Below are 17,989 nucleotides of genomic sequence, written 5' to 3' on the forward strand. Positions count from 1 at the left end.
TAGTAGCAATAAAACAACATATTAACCAGATAGTTTTCAGAGAGTCCTTTGAGAGTAACTTTAGTTACTAAAAAAAACTGGGTAACTAAGCAGTAGTATTTATAAATAATTTCTTAATAAATGAGAGATATTTTTTGGAGCAACGGAAGATGTTTCAATTTTTTCTAGCCATTTTGATGTGGCAACAGTATGTGAGAAAACGATGAAAGTGCACGTGCCTCAGTTAACTGAAGCAGAGGGCGATGGACACATGGTAAAGACACACTCTAGTGATCTACCCTTATTCTTTAGCGTGTGTGATAGTGTGCTCATTCGTTTGCTTTTTCAGGGGATTTCAAAGCCTCAGGATAATTTTGGAAGACGACTGATCATGAGATATTACTTCATTCTTTTGCTTTCCTCGTCAATATGTGAATATACCTATGTTTATGCTTTTTAAACATTAAACAACTCATTTAACACTATATAACACATCTAACTCTAAACTTATCTAATGTGTGCTTTCTTTTGCAGTCTGCTCTTCTGATGTGTCCACTAATAAAGTGGATGTTGTTCAGGAAGATGTAGAAATAGTTCGAGCTGGAGAGGATGTGAATCTTACTTGCACCTCTTCAGAGTTTCTGGACTCAACAGCATGGTTTAAACAGACGGATGAAGGAAAATCTTTACAAATTGTGTTTTCATATCGTAATCAACAACCCAGTTGGAATAAGGACTTTGAGAAAATGAATCGTTTTAATCTTATCAAAGGAGATAATAGTTTGAATCTGACCATTTTACAGACAAAGTCTTCAGACTCAGCCATATATTACTGTGTAGCCGCATCATTTTGGAAAATTGGAATGGGTGCAGGCACTAGATTACTTGTCAGAGGTATGTTTTCTGGCTTGTTATTTTTGGTTTGTGGGGATTGTGTTGGATGACTTGCGTTCCCTTTCAGTCGGTCACGTTCGACGTACGTCGGAACTGACCGACGAATTGGGATCTGTTTCAGAGACCAATCTACTTCGAGTGTATTAAAAACGAGCCAATGGACATTGGCATGCGGTGCACGCATTCCACGCACCGCCCCGCATTGCGGGTATAAATACGGAAGTGGAAGTACCGCATATTGCTTTCAACTTCGGAGCCGAGCATTAACTTACATGTTCCTACGAAGAGTGTGTTTACACAAACTAAACGAGTCTCTACGAGAAGATCAGCTTACCTGTTCCAGTGTCGGTGTGACGGCGCTTTACAGCGGTGGTCGCGAGCAGAAGAAATCTGTCGGTTCGCTGGGCGTTTCCTCTGAGTGCTAACAGTGGGCTTGCACCTTTAAACCACTGTGAGCCGCGGCTATTCCCCTGTGTGCCTCGGCACTTGTTGGAGCGGTTCTCTCTTCTCTCTATCACTAAAAGAGCAACACGGTTTGACCCTGCGTCTTTTTCAAGATGTCATTCAAACCGTGTGTTTCTGGATGCGGTTGTTTCCTGTCCTCATTTGACGGCCACGATCTCTCTCACATATAAACATGTGAGATTGCTTTCGTGGGTGATTCATGCTCTCTCAGGAGAGCATGGTCACGTCGGCGCGTTGTTCGTCTCCCCTTTCTCGTAAGGGCTTGAGCGTTCAGCGCGCCGTGTGCCGTCGAGCGCCGGCTGACAGCGGGGGTTGCCACGGCAACCCAGCGCGTCACTCGGCGCTCTCTAGATGCGCGGTCCAGACTATGAAACCTCAAACGGGGTTGAGTCCCTTTGCTTATTCCCTGATCTAGTTTCTTTTCTGGTGCTCCAGAAAAGGATTATTTTGGTTAATAAGCCTTGGTGACCTGAGGATTACAGTGGGGCATCCCCGCCGGGTACATCTCTTCGGGCCCCCACTCCTCTATCGCATCATGAGCATGTTGAGACTTTGTTCGTGGGTGGTTCATGTTCTCTCATGGGGACATGGCCACGTCGGTGCGTTGTTCGTCCTGCCCCTTTAATAGGGGCTTGAGCGTTCAGCGTGCCGTGTGCCGTCGAGTCTGGCGGCCACGCCCACTGTCTCTCATGCCTGCTGGTAGCCCAGATGGGATTGCTGGTCCTTTTTAAAAAAAAAAAAAAAAAAGGGGGACCCAGCATTTCATTTGTGGCTCTGGCAGAGGACAGATGTCAATTGCTGCATCGGAGAGAGGGCTGTTATGCGCTGGAGATGATGACGCTGAGTTTCCCACTATAATAGTGTGTGCTCATGCTGAATCAGATTCAGTGTTGACAGCCATGCCTTCCAGGGTGGCTGCCTGGATGTGCATTGGAAGAATTTAGCAGTGTGGAGCTTTTGGTGTCAAAATATGGAACGCCAAAAGGGCCATAATCTGTATGAATTTTTTCGCTCTCTCACTACCCTCTTTCCTGCATGCACGAGGGTAGTCTTGACTCAGGGGTTATGCAGGAACTGCGTGCAGTGATGGACCTCGCTCTCCGGGTGACAGAAGTCACTGCACGCTCCCTGGGTCAGGCGATGTCCACGTTAGTGGTCCAGGAAGCTGGGGCTAGACCTGGCAGATATGCGTGAGCCTGACAGAGTTCGGTTCCTCAACGCCCCTGTCTGTCAGGCTAGCCTCTTCGGCGACGCTGTCGAGAACTCGCCCAGCAGTTCTCGGTGGCCCAGAAGTGGATGGAGGTTTAAAAAAAAAAAAAAAAAACATCCTGCCCCGATGACTAGCTGCTGCCTCCACCCAGTCGTCGGCTGCAGCACCTCCATCTGCTTGTCGCCGAGGGTGCCCCCCCTGCGTCCGCCTCCGCCCCTGCTAAGCCAAGCAGCAGCCTCCACCCGGGCAGCAGGTGGCCGGGCGCAGGGGATGTGCCCAACCCGTCCAGGATACCGCGAGTCCGCTAGCAAGCACATGGGCGAGCGGCCCTGGAACGGGCAGCCCAGCGAGATGGCAAGCTGCTCGGGGAGAAGGTGTCCGCACCCCTCCCTCCCCCGGAGGAGGACCGGGGGGAGAATATTTTTTCGGTTCGGTCCTGCCGCTGGCTCTCCGGAGTCCAGCGGTACCCACATTCTCAGAGCAGTTTCCTCCCTCCCTGGGCTCTGAGAGGGTCAGGTTGGCAGTGTGCGACGCCCCCGGGCCTTGCCACTCCTTTCCTCCCCTCTCCCCCTTCGCCAGGGGGCAGCAGTGTGGGCACCGAGGACGCCCCCGGGCCTTCTCACCCACACTCTGCCCCACCTGGAGTACTCAGACAACACTCCGGGCCGCCTCCGGGCCTCCCGAGTCGGGTCTGAGTGCTCCACCTCGCTGCCTCACCCCGGGTACGTCTGTGGTGCCGATGATCCCGCTTGTTCGGTCTCTGGGGGCCTGGCTAAAAGGCCTCCCCGGACCGTCATGCTGGCTCATCTGTACCATCAGACTCGGCTATGCGATTCGTCGCACGCCGGCCTCCCAAGTACAGGGGCATCCTCTTCACCTCAGTGTGGAGCTCGGATGCCCATGTCTTGCGGTCAGAGATCGATGTCCTGCTGGCGAAGGGCGCGATCGAGCCGGTTCCTCCAGCCGATATGAGGTCGGGGTTCTACAGCCCCTACTTCATTGTACCCAAGAAAGGTGGTGGGTTAAGACCAATCTTGGACCTGCGCATTTTGAATCGGGCCCTGCACAAGCTCCCGTTCAAGATGTTAATGCAGAAACGCAATTTTCAGTGCATCCGTCCCCAAGATTGGTTCGCAGCGATCGACCTGAAGCCCTTCGGGCTGTCCCTGTCGCCTCGCGTCTCCACGAAAGGCGTAGAGGCAGCCATTGTTCCGCTCAGAGAACGCGGCGTTCGCTTACTCAACTATCTTGACGACTGGCTTATTCTCGCCCAGTCTCGGGAGCAGTTGTGCGAACACAGGGACATGGTGCTCAGTCACCTCAGCCTGTTGGGACTTCGGGTCAACCGAGAGAAGAGCAAACTCTGTCCCACGCAGAGGATCTCTTGTCTCGGTATGGAGCTGGATTCGGTCAGCCGGACGGCGCGCCTCACTCCGGAGTGCGTCTGGTCAGTGTTGAACTGCTTGAATACGTTCAATGGCAGGACAGCGGCCCCACTGAAACTTTTTCAGAGGCTCCTGGGGCATATGGCATCCGCAGCCGCGGTAACGCCGCTCGGATGGCTTCATATGAGGCCGCTTCAACGCTGGTTACACGACCGAGTCCCGAGATGGGCGTGGCACAGCGGTCAGTACCGGGTCCCAGTGACTCCTTACTGTCGCCAAACCTTCAACCCGTGGTCTGACCCCTCGTTTCTCCGGGCCGGTGTGTCCTTAGAACAGGTGTCGAGGCATGCTGTGGTGTTCACGGATGCCTCTTCCACGGGTTGGGGGGCCACGTACAACGGGCACGTAGGTTCGGGACTGTGGACGGGACCCCAACTACGTTGGCATATCAATTGCCTAGAGCTTCTGGCGATACGTCTTGCCCTGGCCCGGTTCAAGAAACCGCTCCAGGGCACACACGTACTGGTCCGTTCGGACAGCACTGCGGCCGTTGCGTACATCTACCGTCAGGGTGGTCTACGCTCCCGTTGCATGCTCCGGCTCGCCCGCCATCTCCTCCTGTGGAGTCAGAAGTTTGTGAGGTCACTTCGTGCTATTCACTTTCCAGGTGCGCTGAACCAGACAGCCGACGAGCTCTCTGGCCAGTCGACACCTCCGGACGAATGGCGACTCCACCCTCGGAGCGTCCAGCTGATATGGGACCACTTTGGGGTTGCGCAGGTAGTCCTGTTTGCTTCCCCGGAGTCGACCCATTGCCAGTGGTACTACTCCCTGACCGGAGGTACCTTAGGCATAGATGCACTGGCGCACAGCTGGCCCCGGGACCTACGCAAATATGCGTTTCCCCCAGTGAGCCTTCTTGCACAGACCCTGTGCAAGGTCAGGGAGGACGAGGAGCAGGTCTTGTTAGTTGCGCCCTATTGGCCCAACCGGACCTGGTTCCCCGAACTCACTCCTCGCGACAGCCCCTCCCTGGCCGATTCCCCTGAGGAAGGACCTTCTTTCTAAAGGGTTAGAAGGGTTAATGTTGTGCTTTCCTTCCTGCAGGATGGGTTGGAGCGGCGGCTGTCACCCTCCACCCTCAAAGTGTACGTCGCTGCAATAGCGGCGTATCACGATGCAGTAGACGGTAAATCCGTTGGTAAGCACGACTTAATCGTCAGGTTCCTCAGAGGTGCGAGGAGACTAAATCCTCCTCGTTCTACCTCGTTACCCTCTTGGGACTTAGCCCTGGTGCTTAGAGCATTCCAGGGTCCTCCATTTGAACCTTTGCAGTCAGTCGAGCTAAAAATCCTGTCCATGAAGACAGTCCTCCTGACCGCATTGGCTTCAATCAAGAGGGTGGGGGACCTGCATGCGCTTTCGGTCGACGAATCGTGCCTAGAATTCGGGCCGGCCAACTCTCACGTTGTCCTGAGACCCCCGGCTTGGATATGTGCCCAAGGTTCCTACCACTCCCTTCCGGGACCAGGTAGTGAACCTGCAAGCGCTGCCTTCGGAGGAGGCAGACCCAGCCCTAGCTTTGCTATGTCCCGTCCGCGCTCTTCGCGCTTACGTTGACCGGACTCAAAGCTTCAGATCCTCACAGCAGCTCTTCGTCTGTTACGGAGGTCAGCAGAAGGGAAAGGCTGTCTCCAAGCAGAGGTTGGCCCACTGGATAGTGGATGCCATTGTCTTGGCTTACCAGTCCCAAGACGTACCTTGCCCGTTCGGGGTGCGAGCACACTCAACAAGGAGTGTTGCTTCATCCTGGGCGCTGGCTCAAGGTGCCTCGCTGACAGACATTTGTAGAGCTGCGGGCTGGGCGACACCTAACACGTTCGCTAGATTTTATAGCCTCCGTGTAGAGCCGGTATCTTCCCGCATCCTCGCCCCCCAGGGCCAGTAGCGCTAAGTACCCGTTCTAGTGTCGGCTTGCAACGCCACTCCCGCCTCCGGGCCGGATACGTGCGTCTATTCTTGCTCCAGTTGTGTTCCCCGGAAACGGCTAACCCTGTGAGTTCCTCCGTCACCCCTGCGGTGCCAGACGTTGCGGCCGTCTGGCGCCAGGCCTGCACCCGTATGCTTGTGGAACGTGTGTGTAGGCTGGGTTCCATATGTTGCGGTCCCCTCACGGCTACCCCATATGTGTATTCTCCACGGTATCTGCTACCCTGCTCGGTTAGCCCCGTGTCTTTCCCTCGACAGAGCCCGCTCTGTCATCTCTGGGATGTGTTCTTCCCCCCCTGGGATCAGGTTGGGTCCACCCCAGAGATTTTCCATAGTTGCACTACCCTAGGTTAGGTTAGTCCTGATGTGTATTTCCACCTCTCCTTCCATTGAAGAATGTGGCTCCGCAGCGTACCATCTCCCGAGACGGGCACGCTTTCCCAGCGTTATCCAATAGTCACGCTGAGTGGGTCTTGCAGGAACAGCAGTGACTGTCCTTCCCTGCCGGGAGCCCTGACTCCCACTCCAACTTAGGAGTGGTCCAGCGAGCTCAGGCAGGGCGCTGGAAGGGCCAGCATCCCTGGCGTTTTGGTAGGGATCCCAATTCGTCGGTCAGTTCCGACGTACGTCGAACGTGACCGACTGAAAGGGAACGTCTCGGTTACGTATGTAACCCTCGTTCCCTGAAGGAGGGAACGGAGACGTACGTCCCGTCGCCAGGTGCTGTGCTTCAGCTGAAGGCCCGAGCCACTCTTCTCGGCTCCTCAGTTGAAAACAATATGCGGTACTTCCACTTCCGTATTTATACCCGCAATGCGGGGCGGTGCGTGGAATGCGTGCACCGCATGCCAATGTCCATTGGCTCGTTTTTAATACACTCGAAGTAGATTGGTCTCTGAAACAGATCCCAATTCGTCGGTCAGTTCCGACGTACGTCTCCGTTCCCTCCTTCAGGGAACGAGGGTTACATACGTAACCGAGACGTTTTCTATCAAGTGTCCCTCTTATGTCCTTTTGTCAAGATGCAGCCGTTGCACACACAACTCTTCATCAGTCTCTGATAGACCCGCTTCATCCAGGGGATTCTATGAATCTGCAGTGCAGCATCTTCAGTGAGAGTTGTGCTGGAGAACACAGCGTCTACTGGTTCAGACAAAGCTCGGGAGACTCTCAAGGAGTCCTTTACACCAAAGGGGAGAGAAACGGTCAGTGTAAGAACAGCATTGAGTCTCAAACGCAGAGCTGCATCTACAATCTCCTCAAGAGCAACATCAGTCACTCTGATGCTGGAATTTACTACTGCGCTGTGGCCACATGTGGAGAGATACTGTTTGGAAAAGGAACTGAACTAAATATAAGAGGTAAGGTTTTTGTTGAGATATTTAATTTTGCCACTCAGGAGGAGCATTTAAATCATATAGGCCTATTGGGGAAAATAATACCAATGTAAAAATAAGACTAATCAACGATGAGTAATATGAATTATGTCTTGAATGTTTGGTAATTTCAGAGAGAGATGTGAAAACAACCCTGCTTGTTCTTGGGATTTCAAACATCATATTTTTGATGTTTTTGACATTAGCTGTTTTTCTGACCATAAAACTATGCCAGAATCCGAATAAAGGTAAGGTTTCTTTTTAGCACACACTGATAACACATATACAGTATTTATATAAACACGTTTATGAAATGCAACAATTGCCACTACAGAAATATTATATTTGATTGCCTTTTTTATATATTTTTTTCTTATTCACCCACAATCCACAAACCTCAAGAGAGTCAAGTAAGTTTCTATTTTTTTTATTAAAATCATATAATTATTAATCAGAAGCTTATAGTAAGTCTTATCTTTGACGTTTGTTTCTTTTTCTGCATTATTATAGGGTGAAGACATTCTGAGTTTTGCTGCTCACAATTCTTTCATTGCAAATGGACTCAAAGTAAAGATTTCTCAAGAACATTCTCTTGTGTCATACAGCATCTATAGTGAAAGAATGCCTATAATCGCAAAACAGAAGTAACAGTTTCCCGTTCAAGCCTAAAGCTGCAGAAGTTTGAGATAAAACTTATATGCTGTATATTTTCAATACTGCTGTATAACACACATATACACGTATACAGATTTGCAACAATTAATGTCACATTGCAAGTCTTTTTCATATACTATGACATCACTGTTTTCTCCAGAGCCGAATCAAATTCTGTTGCGTTACTTTCCTGCTTAACACTGTGAAGCTGCTTTGAAACAATCTGCATTGTAAAAAGCGCTATATAAAGTTGACTTAACTTGATTTATGTCATTACATTTTTATCATGTTATTTGAGTTTTACTTATAGTTGCTTGCATGCACATATGGCCATTTATATAGAACAGAAACCAGAACACAGATTTGTGTCTGTAGTTGTCCAACTGTTTAAATGTTGTTATATGTAAAAGTGATGCATGTTCTGTGATATCTACATACAGTGCCAGTCAAAAGTTTAGACACACTTTCCCATTTTCTTTGATGGGAAAGTGTTCAAACTTTTGACTGGTAGTGTACATGCCTTTAATTGTCCCCCCAAAAATGTAACAATATAATAGGAGTAGCCTCGCATTTCTGTTGTGCAAGTAAATAACCAAAACATTAAACAAAATCCATTATTGTTTCTGTATTTTTTTATACTTAATGCATGTTCAGTGTCAGTGTCAATGTAACACAGTTATCCAAACAGACTCTTCATTTAGCAAATATGCTATTTCATCTTAAAATCTTAAAAACAATTTAACAATTTAAAAAAAAAAAAAAAAAAAAAACATAAACTGAAATTAAAACTACTTTTGTGTTCTCTTTTGATTGCATAACATATTTCACAAATTTTTTGACTATTTCTATTTGACGGAAAATATTTCTATTTGACTACACACGGCTCCGGGGAAGGCCTTCTGAAGCGAAGCAGTGCATCAGTGTCAGAAAAATATCCATATTTAAAACTTTATAAACTAAAATAACTAGCAAAACAGAAGTACCCATTCAATTTGTAATGCTTGGAAGAGCCAGGACATTTTTTAATTATAATTGTATTCGACATTTCGACTCAAAGAAGAATGTCATATACACCTAAGATGGCTTGAGGGTGAGTAAATCATGAGCTAATTTTAATTTTTGGGTGAACTATTCCTTTAAGGGTACATTTTTGGGGGGGGAAATGTTTGAGAATGTACTTCTTTTTCCCCTTGGAAAGACTTGACACATCCTGAAACCCAGAGTGAAATATGTCAGTGCAACAGTTTGATGACTGGTGTGATTCCACACCTGAGCTGGCAAGACGGCTGGTTCACATGTACCTGGACGTGTGCCAGTACTCTGCCAACACAGGGCCAGGCCACAGTGCATATTGGCATTATAATATCATATGTATGTGAATAGCAATTAAAAAGACCACTTACCATTTCTCCAGTGGAACAATTCCACACACAACTGTCCAGAACGAACGGTTTGCAAACAAATCCTGCAGTATACATGCTTTTCAGCGTTGATAAACAGGAAGTGCGTCCCCCTGGTGACCGACATTTTAACTGCCTCCTCTCAACCTGCTCAACATTTTGAATTCACATTGAGCTCACATATTACTCACACCCCTGTGTGTATCACAGTATGAGAATCGTGTGTTGTGCTGTAATCCACGCATGATCTCACGTGTTGACTGGGTAGTCTATTACATTTTTGCTATTTTATTTTATTTTAAGACTTTGATTACTTTTGCTATAATTAAGCACCTTAAAGTTAAATACATTTCTTGATAAAGTACAACAACAACCTATATTCATGTTATTATGAAATGTACAATAAATAGTTTGACCACACATACTCTTTTGTATAAACAATACAATCTAATGTGTACTTCAGAATATGGCTAAAAAATTTGTGAAACATCAACAGTTTCAACAGAAAGTTCTTTAACACAGTACATCGGGCCCTATTAATGAACTTTTCTTAGAATGTGCAAATATGGACCAGGCGTGCATGCATAAATCATGCATTCATAAATCCAAGATAAACTTGATCATGCCTGGCCATCTGCCAACCACTTGATTCAAAACATTAATTTAATTGAATTAAATTTGTCATTTTAAATTAAATTAATAAAAAAAAAATGTAATTCTTGAATGCTCATCATCGGTAGGCCTACCAAAAACTTGCACTTTATTGTGTGGCCCTTAAAAGGTTTGTTTACATGCTTCTTATTTCCTGCATTTGTTTTTCTGTCAAAACACATTATGCATTTGTAGTAGCCATAAAACAATATATTAACCAGAAAGTTTTCAGAGAGGCCAACTTTATGGTTGCTCTAAATTGGGCAACTAAGCAATAGTATTTATAATATCTTTCTTTATAAAGGAGAGATGTTTTTGGAGCAATGGAAAGAAGGTTGGGTTAAATTTTTTCTAGCCATTTTGATGTGGCAACGGTGTGTGAGAAAACTTAAGCAGAAAAGTTAAGGTGAAAGTGAACATGTGCCTCAGTTGACTGAAGCAGAGACCGGTTGACACATGGTCTAGTGATCTACCCTTATTCTTTAGCGTGTGTGATAGTGTGCTCATTCGTTTGCTTTTTCAGGGGATTTCAAAGCCTCAGGATAATTTTGGAAGACGACTGATCATGAGATATTACTTCATTCTTTTGCTTTCCTCAACAATATGTGAATATACCTATGTTTATGCTTTTTAAACATTAAACAACTCACCTATTTAACACTATATAACACATTCAACTCTAAAGTTAACTAATGTGTGCTTTCTTTTGCAGTCTGCTCTTCTGATGTGTCCACTAATAATGTGGATGTTGTTCAGGAAGATGTAGAAATAGTTCGAGCTGGAGAGGATGTCAATCTTACTTGCACCTCTTCAGAGTTTCTGGACTCAACAGCATGGTTTAAACAGACGGATGAAGGAAAATCTCTACAAATTGTGTTTTCATATCGTAATGTACAACCCAGTTGGAATAAGGACTTTGAGAAAATTAATCGTTTTAATCTTATCAAAGGAGACTATCATTTTAATCTGACCATTTTACAGACAAAGTCTTCAGACTCAGCCACATATTACTGTGTAGTTGCATCATATTGGAAAATTGGAATGGGTGCAGGCACTAGATTACTAGTCAGAGGTATGTTTTCTTGCTTGTTATTTTTGCTTTGTGGGAATTGTGTTGATTGACTTGCATTTTCTATCAAGTGACTCTTTTATGTCCTTTTGTCAAGATGCAGCCGTAGAACACACAACTCTTCATCAGTCTCTGATAGACCCGCTTCATCCAGGGGATTCTGTGAATTTGCAGTGCAGCATCTTCAGTGAGAGTTGTGCTGGAGAACACAGCGTCTACTGGTTCAGACAAAGCTCGGGAGACTCTCAAGGAGTCCTTTACACCAAAGGAGAGAGAAACGGTCAGTGTAAGAACAGCAGTGAGTCTCAAACGCAGAGCTGCGTCTACAATCTCCTCAAGAGCAACATCAGTCACTCTGATGCTGGGATTTACTACTGCGCTGTGGCCACATGTGGAGAGATACTGTTTGGAAAAGGAGCTGAACTAAATATAAGAGGTAAGGTTTTTGTTGAGATATTTGATTTTGCCTCTCAGGAGGAGCATTTAAATCATATATTGGGGAAAATGATCCCAATGTAAAAATAAGACTAATCTACGATGAGTAATATGAATTATGTCTTGAATGTTTGGTCATTTCAGTGAGTGGTGTGAATACAACCCTGCTTGTTCTTGGGATTTCAAACATCATATTTTTGATGTTTTTGGCTTTAGCTGTTTTTCTGACCATAAAACTATGTCAGAATCCGAATAAAGGTAAGGTTTCTGTTTAGCACACATTGATAACACATATACAGTATTTATATAAACACGTTTATGAAATGCAACAATTGTCACCACAGGAATATTATATTTGATTGCCTCTTTAATATTTTTTTTTCTTATTCACCCACAATCCACAAACCTCAAGAGAGTCAAGTAAGTATCTAGTTTTTTTAATTAAAATCATATAATTATTAATCAAAAGCTTATAGTAAGTCATTTCTTTGACGTTTGTTTCTTTTTCTGCATTATTATAGGGTGAAGACATTCTGAGTTTTGCTGCTCACAATTCTTTCATTGCAAATGGACTCAAAGTAAAGATTTCTCAAGAACATTCTCTTGTGTCATACAGCATCTATAGTGAAAGAATGCCTATAATCGCAAAACAGAAGTAACAGTTTCCAGTTCAAGCCTAAATGCTGTAGAAGTTTGAGATAAAACTTATATACTGTATATTTTCAGTACTGCTGTATAACACACATATACACGTATACAGATTTGCAACAATTAATGTCACATTGCAAGTCTTTTTCATATACTCTGACATCACTGTTTTCTCCAGAGCCGAATCAAAATCTGTTGCGTTATTTTCCTGCTTAACACTGTGAAGCTGCTTTGAAACAATCTGCATTGTAAAAAGCGCTATATAAAGTTGACTTAACTTGATTTATGTCATTACATTTTTATCATGTTATTTGAGTTTTACTTATAGTTGCACATATGGCCATTTGTATAGAACAGAAACCAGACCCCAGATTTTTGTCTGTAGTTGTCCAACTCTTTAAATGTTGTTATATGTAAAGTGATGCATGTTCTGTGATATCTACATACACTACCAGTCAAAAGTTTAGACACACTTTCCCATTTTCTTTGATGGGAAAGTGTGTCCAAACTTTTGACTGGTAGTGTACATGCCTTTAATTTTCCCCAAAAAAATGTAATAATGTAATAGGAGTAGCCTCACATTTCTGTTGTGCAAGTAAAAAAAACAAAACATTAAACAAAATCCATTATTGTTTCTATATCCGTGTCCTTTTTTTTTTTATACTTAATGCATGTTCAGTGTCAGTGACAATGTAACACAGTTATCCAAACAGACTCTTCATTTAGCAAATATGCTATTTCATCTTAAAATATTAAAAACATTTAAACACATAAAAAAATAAAATAAAATAAAAACATAAACTGAAATTAAAACTACTTACGTGTTCTCTTTTGATTGCATAACATATTTCACACATTTTTTGACTATATCTATTTGACAGAAAATATTTCTATTTGACTACACACGGCTCCGGGGGGTTAATAAAGGCCTTCTGAAGCGAAGCAGTGCGTTAGTGTCAGAAAAATATTCATATTTAAAACTTTATAAACTAAAATAACTAGCAAAACAGAAATACCCATTCACTTTATAATGCTTGGAAGAGCCAGGAATTTTTTTTTTTTAATTATAATTGTATTCGTCTGAAAGAAGAATGTCATATACACCTAGGATGGCTTGAGGGTGAGTAAATCATGGGCTAATTTTCCTTTTTGGGTGAACTATCCCTTTAAGGGTACATTTTCTGGGGGGAAATGTTTGAGATTTATTTATTTTCCCCTTGGAAAGACTTGACACATCCTAGAAACCCAGAGAGAAATATGTCAGTGCAACAGTTTGATGACTGGTGTGATTCCACACCTGAGCTGGCAAGACGGCTGGTTCACATGTACCTGGACGTGTGCCAGTACTCTGCTAACACAGGACCAGGCCACAGTGCATATTGGCATTATAATATCATATGTATGTGAATAGCAATTAAAAAGACCACTTACCATTTCTCCAGTGGAACAATTCCACACACAACTGTCCAGAACGAACGGTTTGCAAACAAATCCTGCAGGATACATGCTTTTCAGCGTTGAGAAACAGGAAGTGCGTCCCCCTGGTGACCGACATTTTAACTGCCTCCTCTCAACCTGCTCAACATTTTGAATTCACATTGAGCTCACATATTACTCACACCCCTGTGTGTATCACAGTATGAGAATCGTGTGTTGTGCTGTAATCCACGCATGATCTCACGTGTTGACTGGGTAGTCTATTACATTTTTGCTATTTTATTTTATTTTATTTTAAGACTTTGATTACTTTTGCTATAATTAAGCACCTTAAAGTTAAATACATTTCTTGATAAAGTACAACAACAACCTATATTCATGTTATTATGAAATGTACAATAAATAGTTTGACCACACATACTCTTTTGTATAAACAATACAATCTAATGTGTACTTCAGAATATGGCTAAAAAAATTGTGAAACATCAACAGTTTCAACAGAAAGTTCTTTAACACAGTACATCGGGCCCTATTAATGAACTTTTCTTAGAGTGTGCAAATATGGACCAGGCGTGCATGCATAAATCATGCATTCATAAATCCAAGATAAACTTGATCATGCCTGGCCATCTGCCAACCACTTGATTCAAAACATTAATTTAATTGAATTAAATTTCTCATTTTAAATTAAATTAATTTAAAAAAATTTAATTCTTGAATGCTCATCATCGGTAGGCCTACCAAAAACTTGCACTTTATTGTGTGGCCCTTAAAAGGTTTGTTTACATGCTTCTTATTTCCTGCATTTGTTTTTCTGTCAAAACACATTATGCATTTGTAGTAGCCATAAAACAATATATTAACCAGAAAGTTTTCAGAGAGGCCAACTTTATGGTTGCTCTAAATTGGGCAACTAAGCAATAGTATTTATAATATCTTTCTTTATAAAGGAGAGATGTTTTTGGAGCAATGGAAAGAAGGTTGGGTTAAATTTTTTCTAGCCATTTTGATGTGGCAACGGTGTGTGAGAAAACTTAAGCAGAAAAGTTAAGGTGAAAGTGAACATGTGCCTCAGTTGACTGAAGCAGAGACCGGTTGACACATGGTCTAGTGATCTACCCTTATTCTTTAGCGTGTGTGATAGTGTGCTCATTCGTTTGCTTTTTCAGGGGATTTCAAAGCCTCAGGATAATTTTGGAAGACGACTGATCATGAGATATTACTTCATTCTTTTGCTTTCCTCAACAATATGTGAATATACCTATGTTTATGCTTTTTAAACATTAAACAACTCACCTATTTAACACTATATAACACATTCAACTCTAAAGTTATCTAATGTGTGCTTTCTTTTGCAGTCTGCTCTTCTGATGTGTCCACTAATAATGTGGATGTTGTTCAGGAAGATGTAGAAATAGTTCGAGCTGGAGAGGATGTCAATCTTACTTGCACCTCTTCAGAGTTTCTGGACTCAACAGCATGGTTTAAACAGACGGATGAAGGAAAATCTTTACAAATTGTGTATTCATATCGTAATCAACAACCCAGTTGGAATAAGGACTTTGAGAAAATTAATCGTTTTAATCTTATCAAAGGAGACTATCATTTTAATCTGACCATTTTACAGACAAAGTCTTCAGACTCAGCCACATATTACTGTGTAGTTGCATCATATTGGAAAATTGGAATGGGTGCAGGCACTAGATTACTAGTCAGAGGTATGTTTTCTTGCTTGTTATTTTTGCTTTGTGGGAATTGTGTTGATTGACTTGCATTTTCTATCAAGTGACTCTTTTATGTCCTTTTGTCAAGATGCAGCCGTAGAACACACAACTCTTCATCAGTCTCTGATAGACGCGCTTCATCCAGGGGATTCTGTGAATTTGCAGTGCAGCATCTTCAGTGAGAGTTGTGCTGGAGAACACAGCGTCTACTGGTTCAGACAAAGCTCGGGAGACTCTCAAGGAGTCCTTTACACCAAAGGAGAGAGAAACGGTCAGTGTAAGAACAGCAGTGAGTCTCAAACGCAGAGCTGCGTCTACAATCTCCTCAAGAGCAACATCAGTCACTCTGATGCTGGGATTTACTACTGCGCTGTGGCCGCATGTGGAGAGATACTGTTTGGAAAAGGAGCTCAACTAAATATAAGAGGTAAGATGAAATGCAAATGTCTGGCTTGAAATGTTGAAATGTTTGGCTTTATCTCTCCTATCTGGGAAAGCATGTGATTCATATACAGGAGTACATGATAACAAACTTATCTCAAATGTTTTCAAAGAAAATAAAATGAATTTTGTTTCAGTGAGTGGTGATGTGAATCCAACTCTTCTTGCTCTTGGGATTTCAAACATCATATTTTTGGCTCTTGTTGTTTTTCTGGGAATAAAACTATGCAGGGGTCAGAATAAAGGTAATACTTTCTGAATAAAATTAATGTTATAGTAATGCAAAATTTTTATAAAATTTAAAAACATAACCACCATTTATAATAGGACTGTTTCTTAATTTCCCAAAGTGCCCGCACCTCAAGAGAATCAGGTAAGTGCACAATTATCTTCCATTTGAGATCTTTTTCAAATCTTTATCAATGTATTTGTTTTATCAATTTAATATTAGATAATACATTTTTTGTCAGGGTTTTTTTTTTAAATGTTGGCGTATATTATGCCACATCATGTGTAATTTTCCTCTCATAATTGGAGTGTCTTCTCTCTCTTGATATTAGAATGAAGACAGCATGAATTATGCAGCCATTAGTTTTGGTCAGAAACCTCTGAACACTAGAAGGACCAAATCAACGGTCATTCAGGATCAGTCTCTGTACGCTCAGGTCAGATCACAGCATCCAGAGGTTTAGATGAGTGCTGAACTGTTTAATGTTTTCATCATGATCTTATAACAACATATTTGAGGTCAATACATTTAATTTGGTTAAATAATTTGGTCATTAATACATTAATACATTATTTAATGAGTTTATTGATTTTATTCATGTTTTTTTTTTGTCTGTTTTATTCATTATTTTTGCCATTGAACTATACAGCCCTTTGGTCAGCATTGTTACTGTTTTTAATGTGATTTAAAAATTAATGTGTTATATGTGTAATTAAATGTCCTATATTTCAAGCATATAAGTGTTATTTAATTGTTAAAATTAAGTGCTCTGAAAGTGTTTTGTTACCTAAAATAACAGTAGCTAACAATGTGATCCAAATATGGATTGTAATATATTTTTAATGTATTTATGTTAAAGTATTCTACTGGCTTTGTACTGTGCATTGTTAGATAGCTAGGCCATATGAATTTGTTTGGCATAGTAAGGATAAGGAAAGTAAGTTTTGTGTGCTCATTTATATTTTTGTGAATTAATGAATGTATGTTGTTAGACAACTTTGGAACTTAAGGTGATGATACACGGGAAAACTTTTTTGAACAATGTTGCTGAGCGATGTTGCTTGGGCACTTTTCCATTGAGAGTGGGTAACACATTTCCATACTGGATACTTCCGATCGGTCATGGGCCCTGTGACTCACCTGGTTGCCCGTTGACGGCAACATTGCTCAAAAAGTTACTCTGTATATCATTAACTTTAGTGTTATGAAATGTTCCATTGTACAGTTTCCTTATGAATCACATGTGTATAGTAGGCTATGCTTCATTGGCATCTACTAAATGAATAGCCTGTTTATGTGTTGCATTGCTTTCAACTCAAATGATGGATGCATGTATAAGGTATAGTTCCCTGGAAAAGCATTAGTTAGCATTAGCATTTAGTTAGTTAGTCTTTAACAAGAATTCTTTAAAGAGGAACTTGCTGAATTCTCAATTTAACACATGGTCTCTACTGCCAACTAGTGGTTGTAAATCATTGGTATGAGATCTGGGTTTTTTAAGTTAAATTTTTTATGCCCTTCCCTCGCTAACTTCCTTCCATCTTGTAGGCTCGTTTGGGATGTCCCTCGCATTAAATTTAAGTGAGAGCATGTGGCTTCAGTGAGGGGAGGAGGGAAAAAAGTGCAACTACAGACACTTCTCTCTTCTCATATTGGATCAGACACCAATTAGATCAAAGGATATTGCGGGATTCACGCTCATGTGCTGTGTTGATGATAAACTGGATGTAATTTAAGTTCTGTTGCTTTTATATGAAAATAAATGTAACAAACAAGACCCCCAAATTACTTGTTATTTAATTCCATCCAAAAGACATAGGCTAACTATTTACATTTACATTTTATTAATATGACATCAATGACATGTCCCATAGAGAGATAGTTAGTGCACACAGACATGGCAAAGTGATTTATTTTCACGAAAATGTACTTGACTCATAGAATGAAAGCTCTAAAGGCAGGTAATCGCTCTCTCTCTAATGGAGGGTTGTGCTTGTCTCTTT

At 42.5% G+C, this 17,989-nt stretch overlaps 3 protein-coding genes across 10 annotated transcripts; all 3 read left to right on the forward strand.

Moving 5' to 3' along the window:
* Positions 1-202: 202 nt before the first annotated feature.
* Positions 203-8,579, forward strand: LOC307118435 (uncharacterized protein; the record flags this gene model as incomplete). Its single annotated transcript, XM_079804043.1, has 6 exons — positions 203-253; positions 329-410; positions 514-873; positions 6,945-7,283; positions 7,433-7,551; positions 7,809-8,579. The coding sequence occupies 6 exons, from the start codon at positions 203-205 to the stop codon at positions 7,944-7,946; spliced, it is 1,089 nt and encodes a 362-aa protein (XP_079660169.1). The 3' UTR covers positions 7,947-8,579.
* Positions 8,580-10,425: 1,846 nt separating this feature from the next.
* Positions 10,426-12,927, forward strand: LOC307140888 (uncharacterized protein). Of its 4 annotated transcripts, none has more exons than XR_013818294.1 (6): positions 10,426-10,608; positions 10,716-11,075; positions 11,170-11,508; positions 11,652-11,770; positions 12,029-12,542; positions 12,654-12,792. XR_013818294.1 is itself a non-coding variant. In XM_079840669.1 (5 exons), exons 1-5 carry the CDS (start codon positions 10,569-10,571, stop codon positions 12,164-12,166), a joined length of 996 nt encoding a protein of 331 aa, XP_079696795.1. In that variant the 5' UTR covers positions 10,426-10,568; the 3' UTR covers positions 12,167-12,927. The 4 variants fall into 4 exon arrangements, 2 of the variants coding, with proteins under 2 accessions (XP_079696795.1, XP_079696796.1); XR_013818295.1 differs by having other exon boundaries at positions 10,437-10,608; positions 11,176-11,508; XM_079840669.1 differs by having other exon boundaries at positions 12,029-12,927.
* A 1,733-nt stretch (positions 12,928-14,660) lies between these two features.
* Positions 14,661-17,768, forward strand: LOC307143299 (uncharacterized protein). Of its 5 annotated transcripts, none has more exons than XR_013818589.1 (6): positions 14,661-14,843; positions 14,951-15,310; positions 15,405-15,743; positions 15,895-16,002; positions 16,295-16,422; positions 17,535-17,768. XR_013818589.1 is itself a non-coding variant. In XM_079844769.1 (6 exons), the coding sequence occupies exons 1-6, from the start codon at positions 14,804-14,806 to the stop codon at positions 16,447-16,449; spliced, it is 1,002 nt and encodes a 333-aa protein (XP_079700895.1). In that variant the 5' UTR covers positions 14,661-14,803; the 3' UTR covers positions 16,450-17,768. The 5 variants fall into 5 exon arrangements, 3 of the variants coding, with proteins under 3 accessions (XP_079700895.1, XP_079700896.1, XP_079700897.1); XM_079844769.1 differs by adding an exon at positions 16,108-16,130 and having other exon boundaries at positions 16,318-17,768; XR_013818590.1 differs by having other exon boundaries at positions 14,672-14,843; positions 15,411-15,743; positions 17,535-17,752.
* The last annotated feature ends 221 nt before the right edge of the window (positions 17,769-17,989 follow it).

This window comes from Gobio gobio (genome assembly GCF_949357685.1).
Source record: "Gobio gobio genome assembly, chromosome: 2".
Taxonomy (NCBI): domain Eukaryota; kingdom Metazoa; phylum Chordata; class Actinopteri; order Cypriniformes; family Gobionidae; genus Gobio; species Gobio gobio.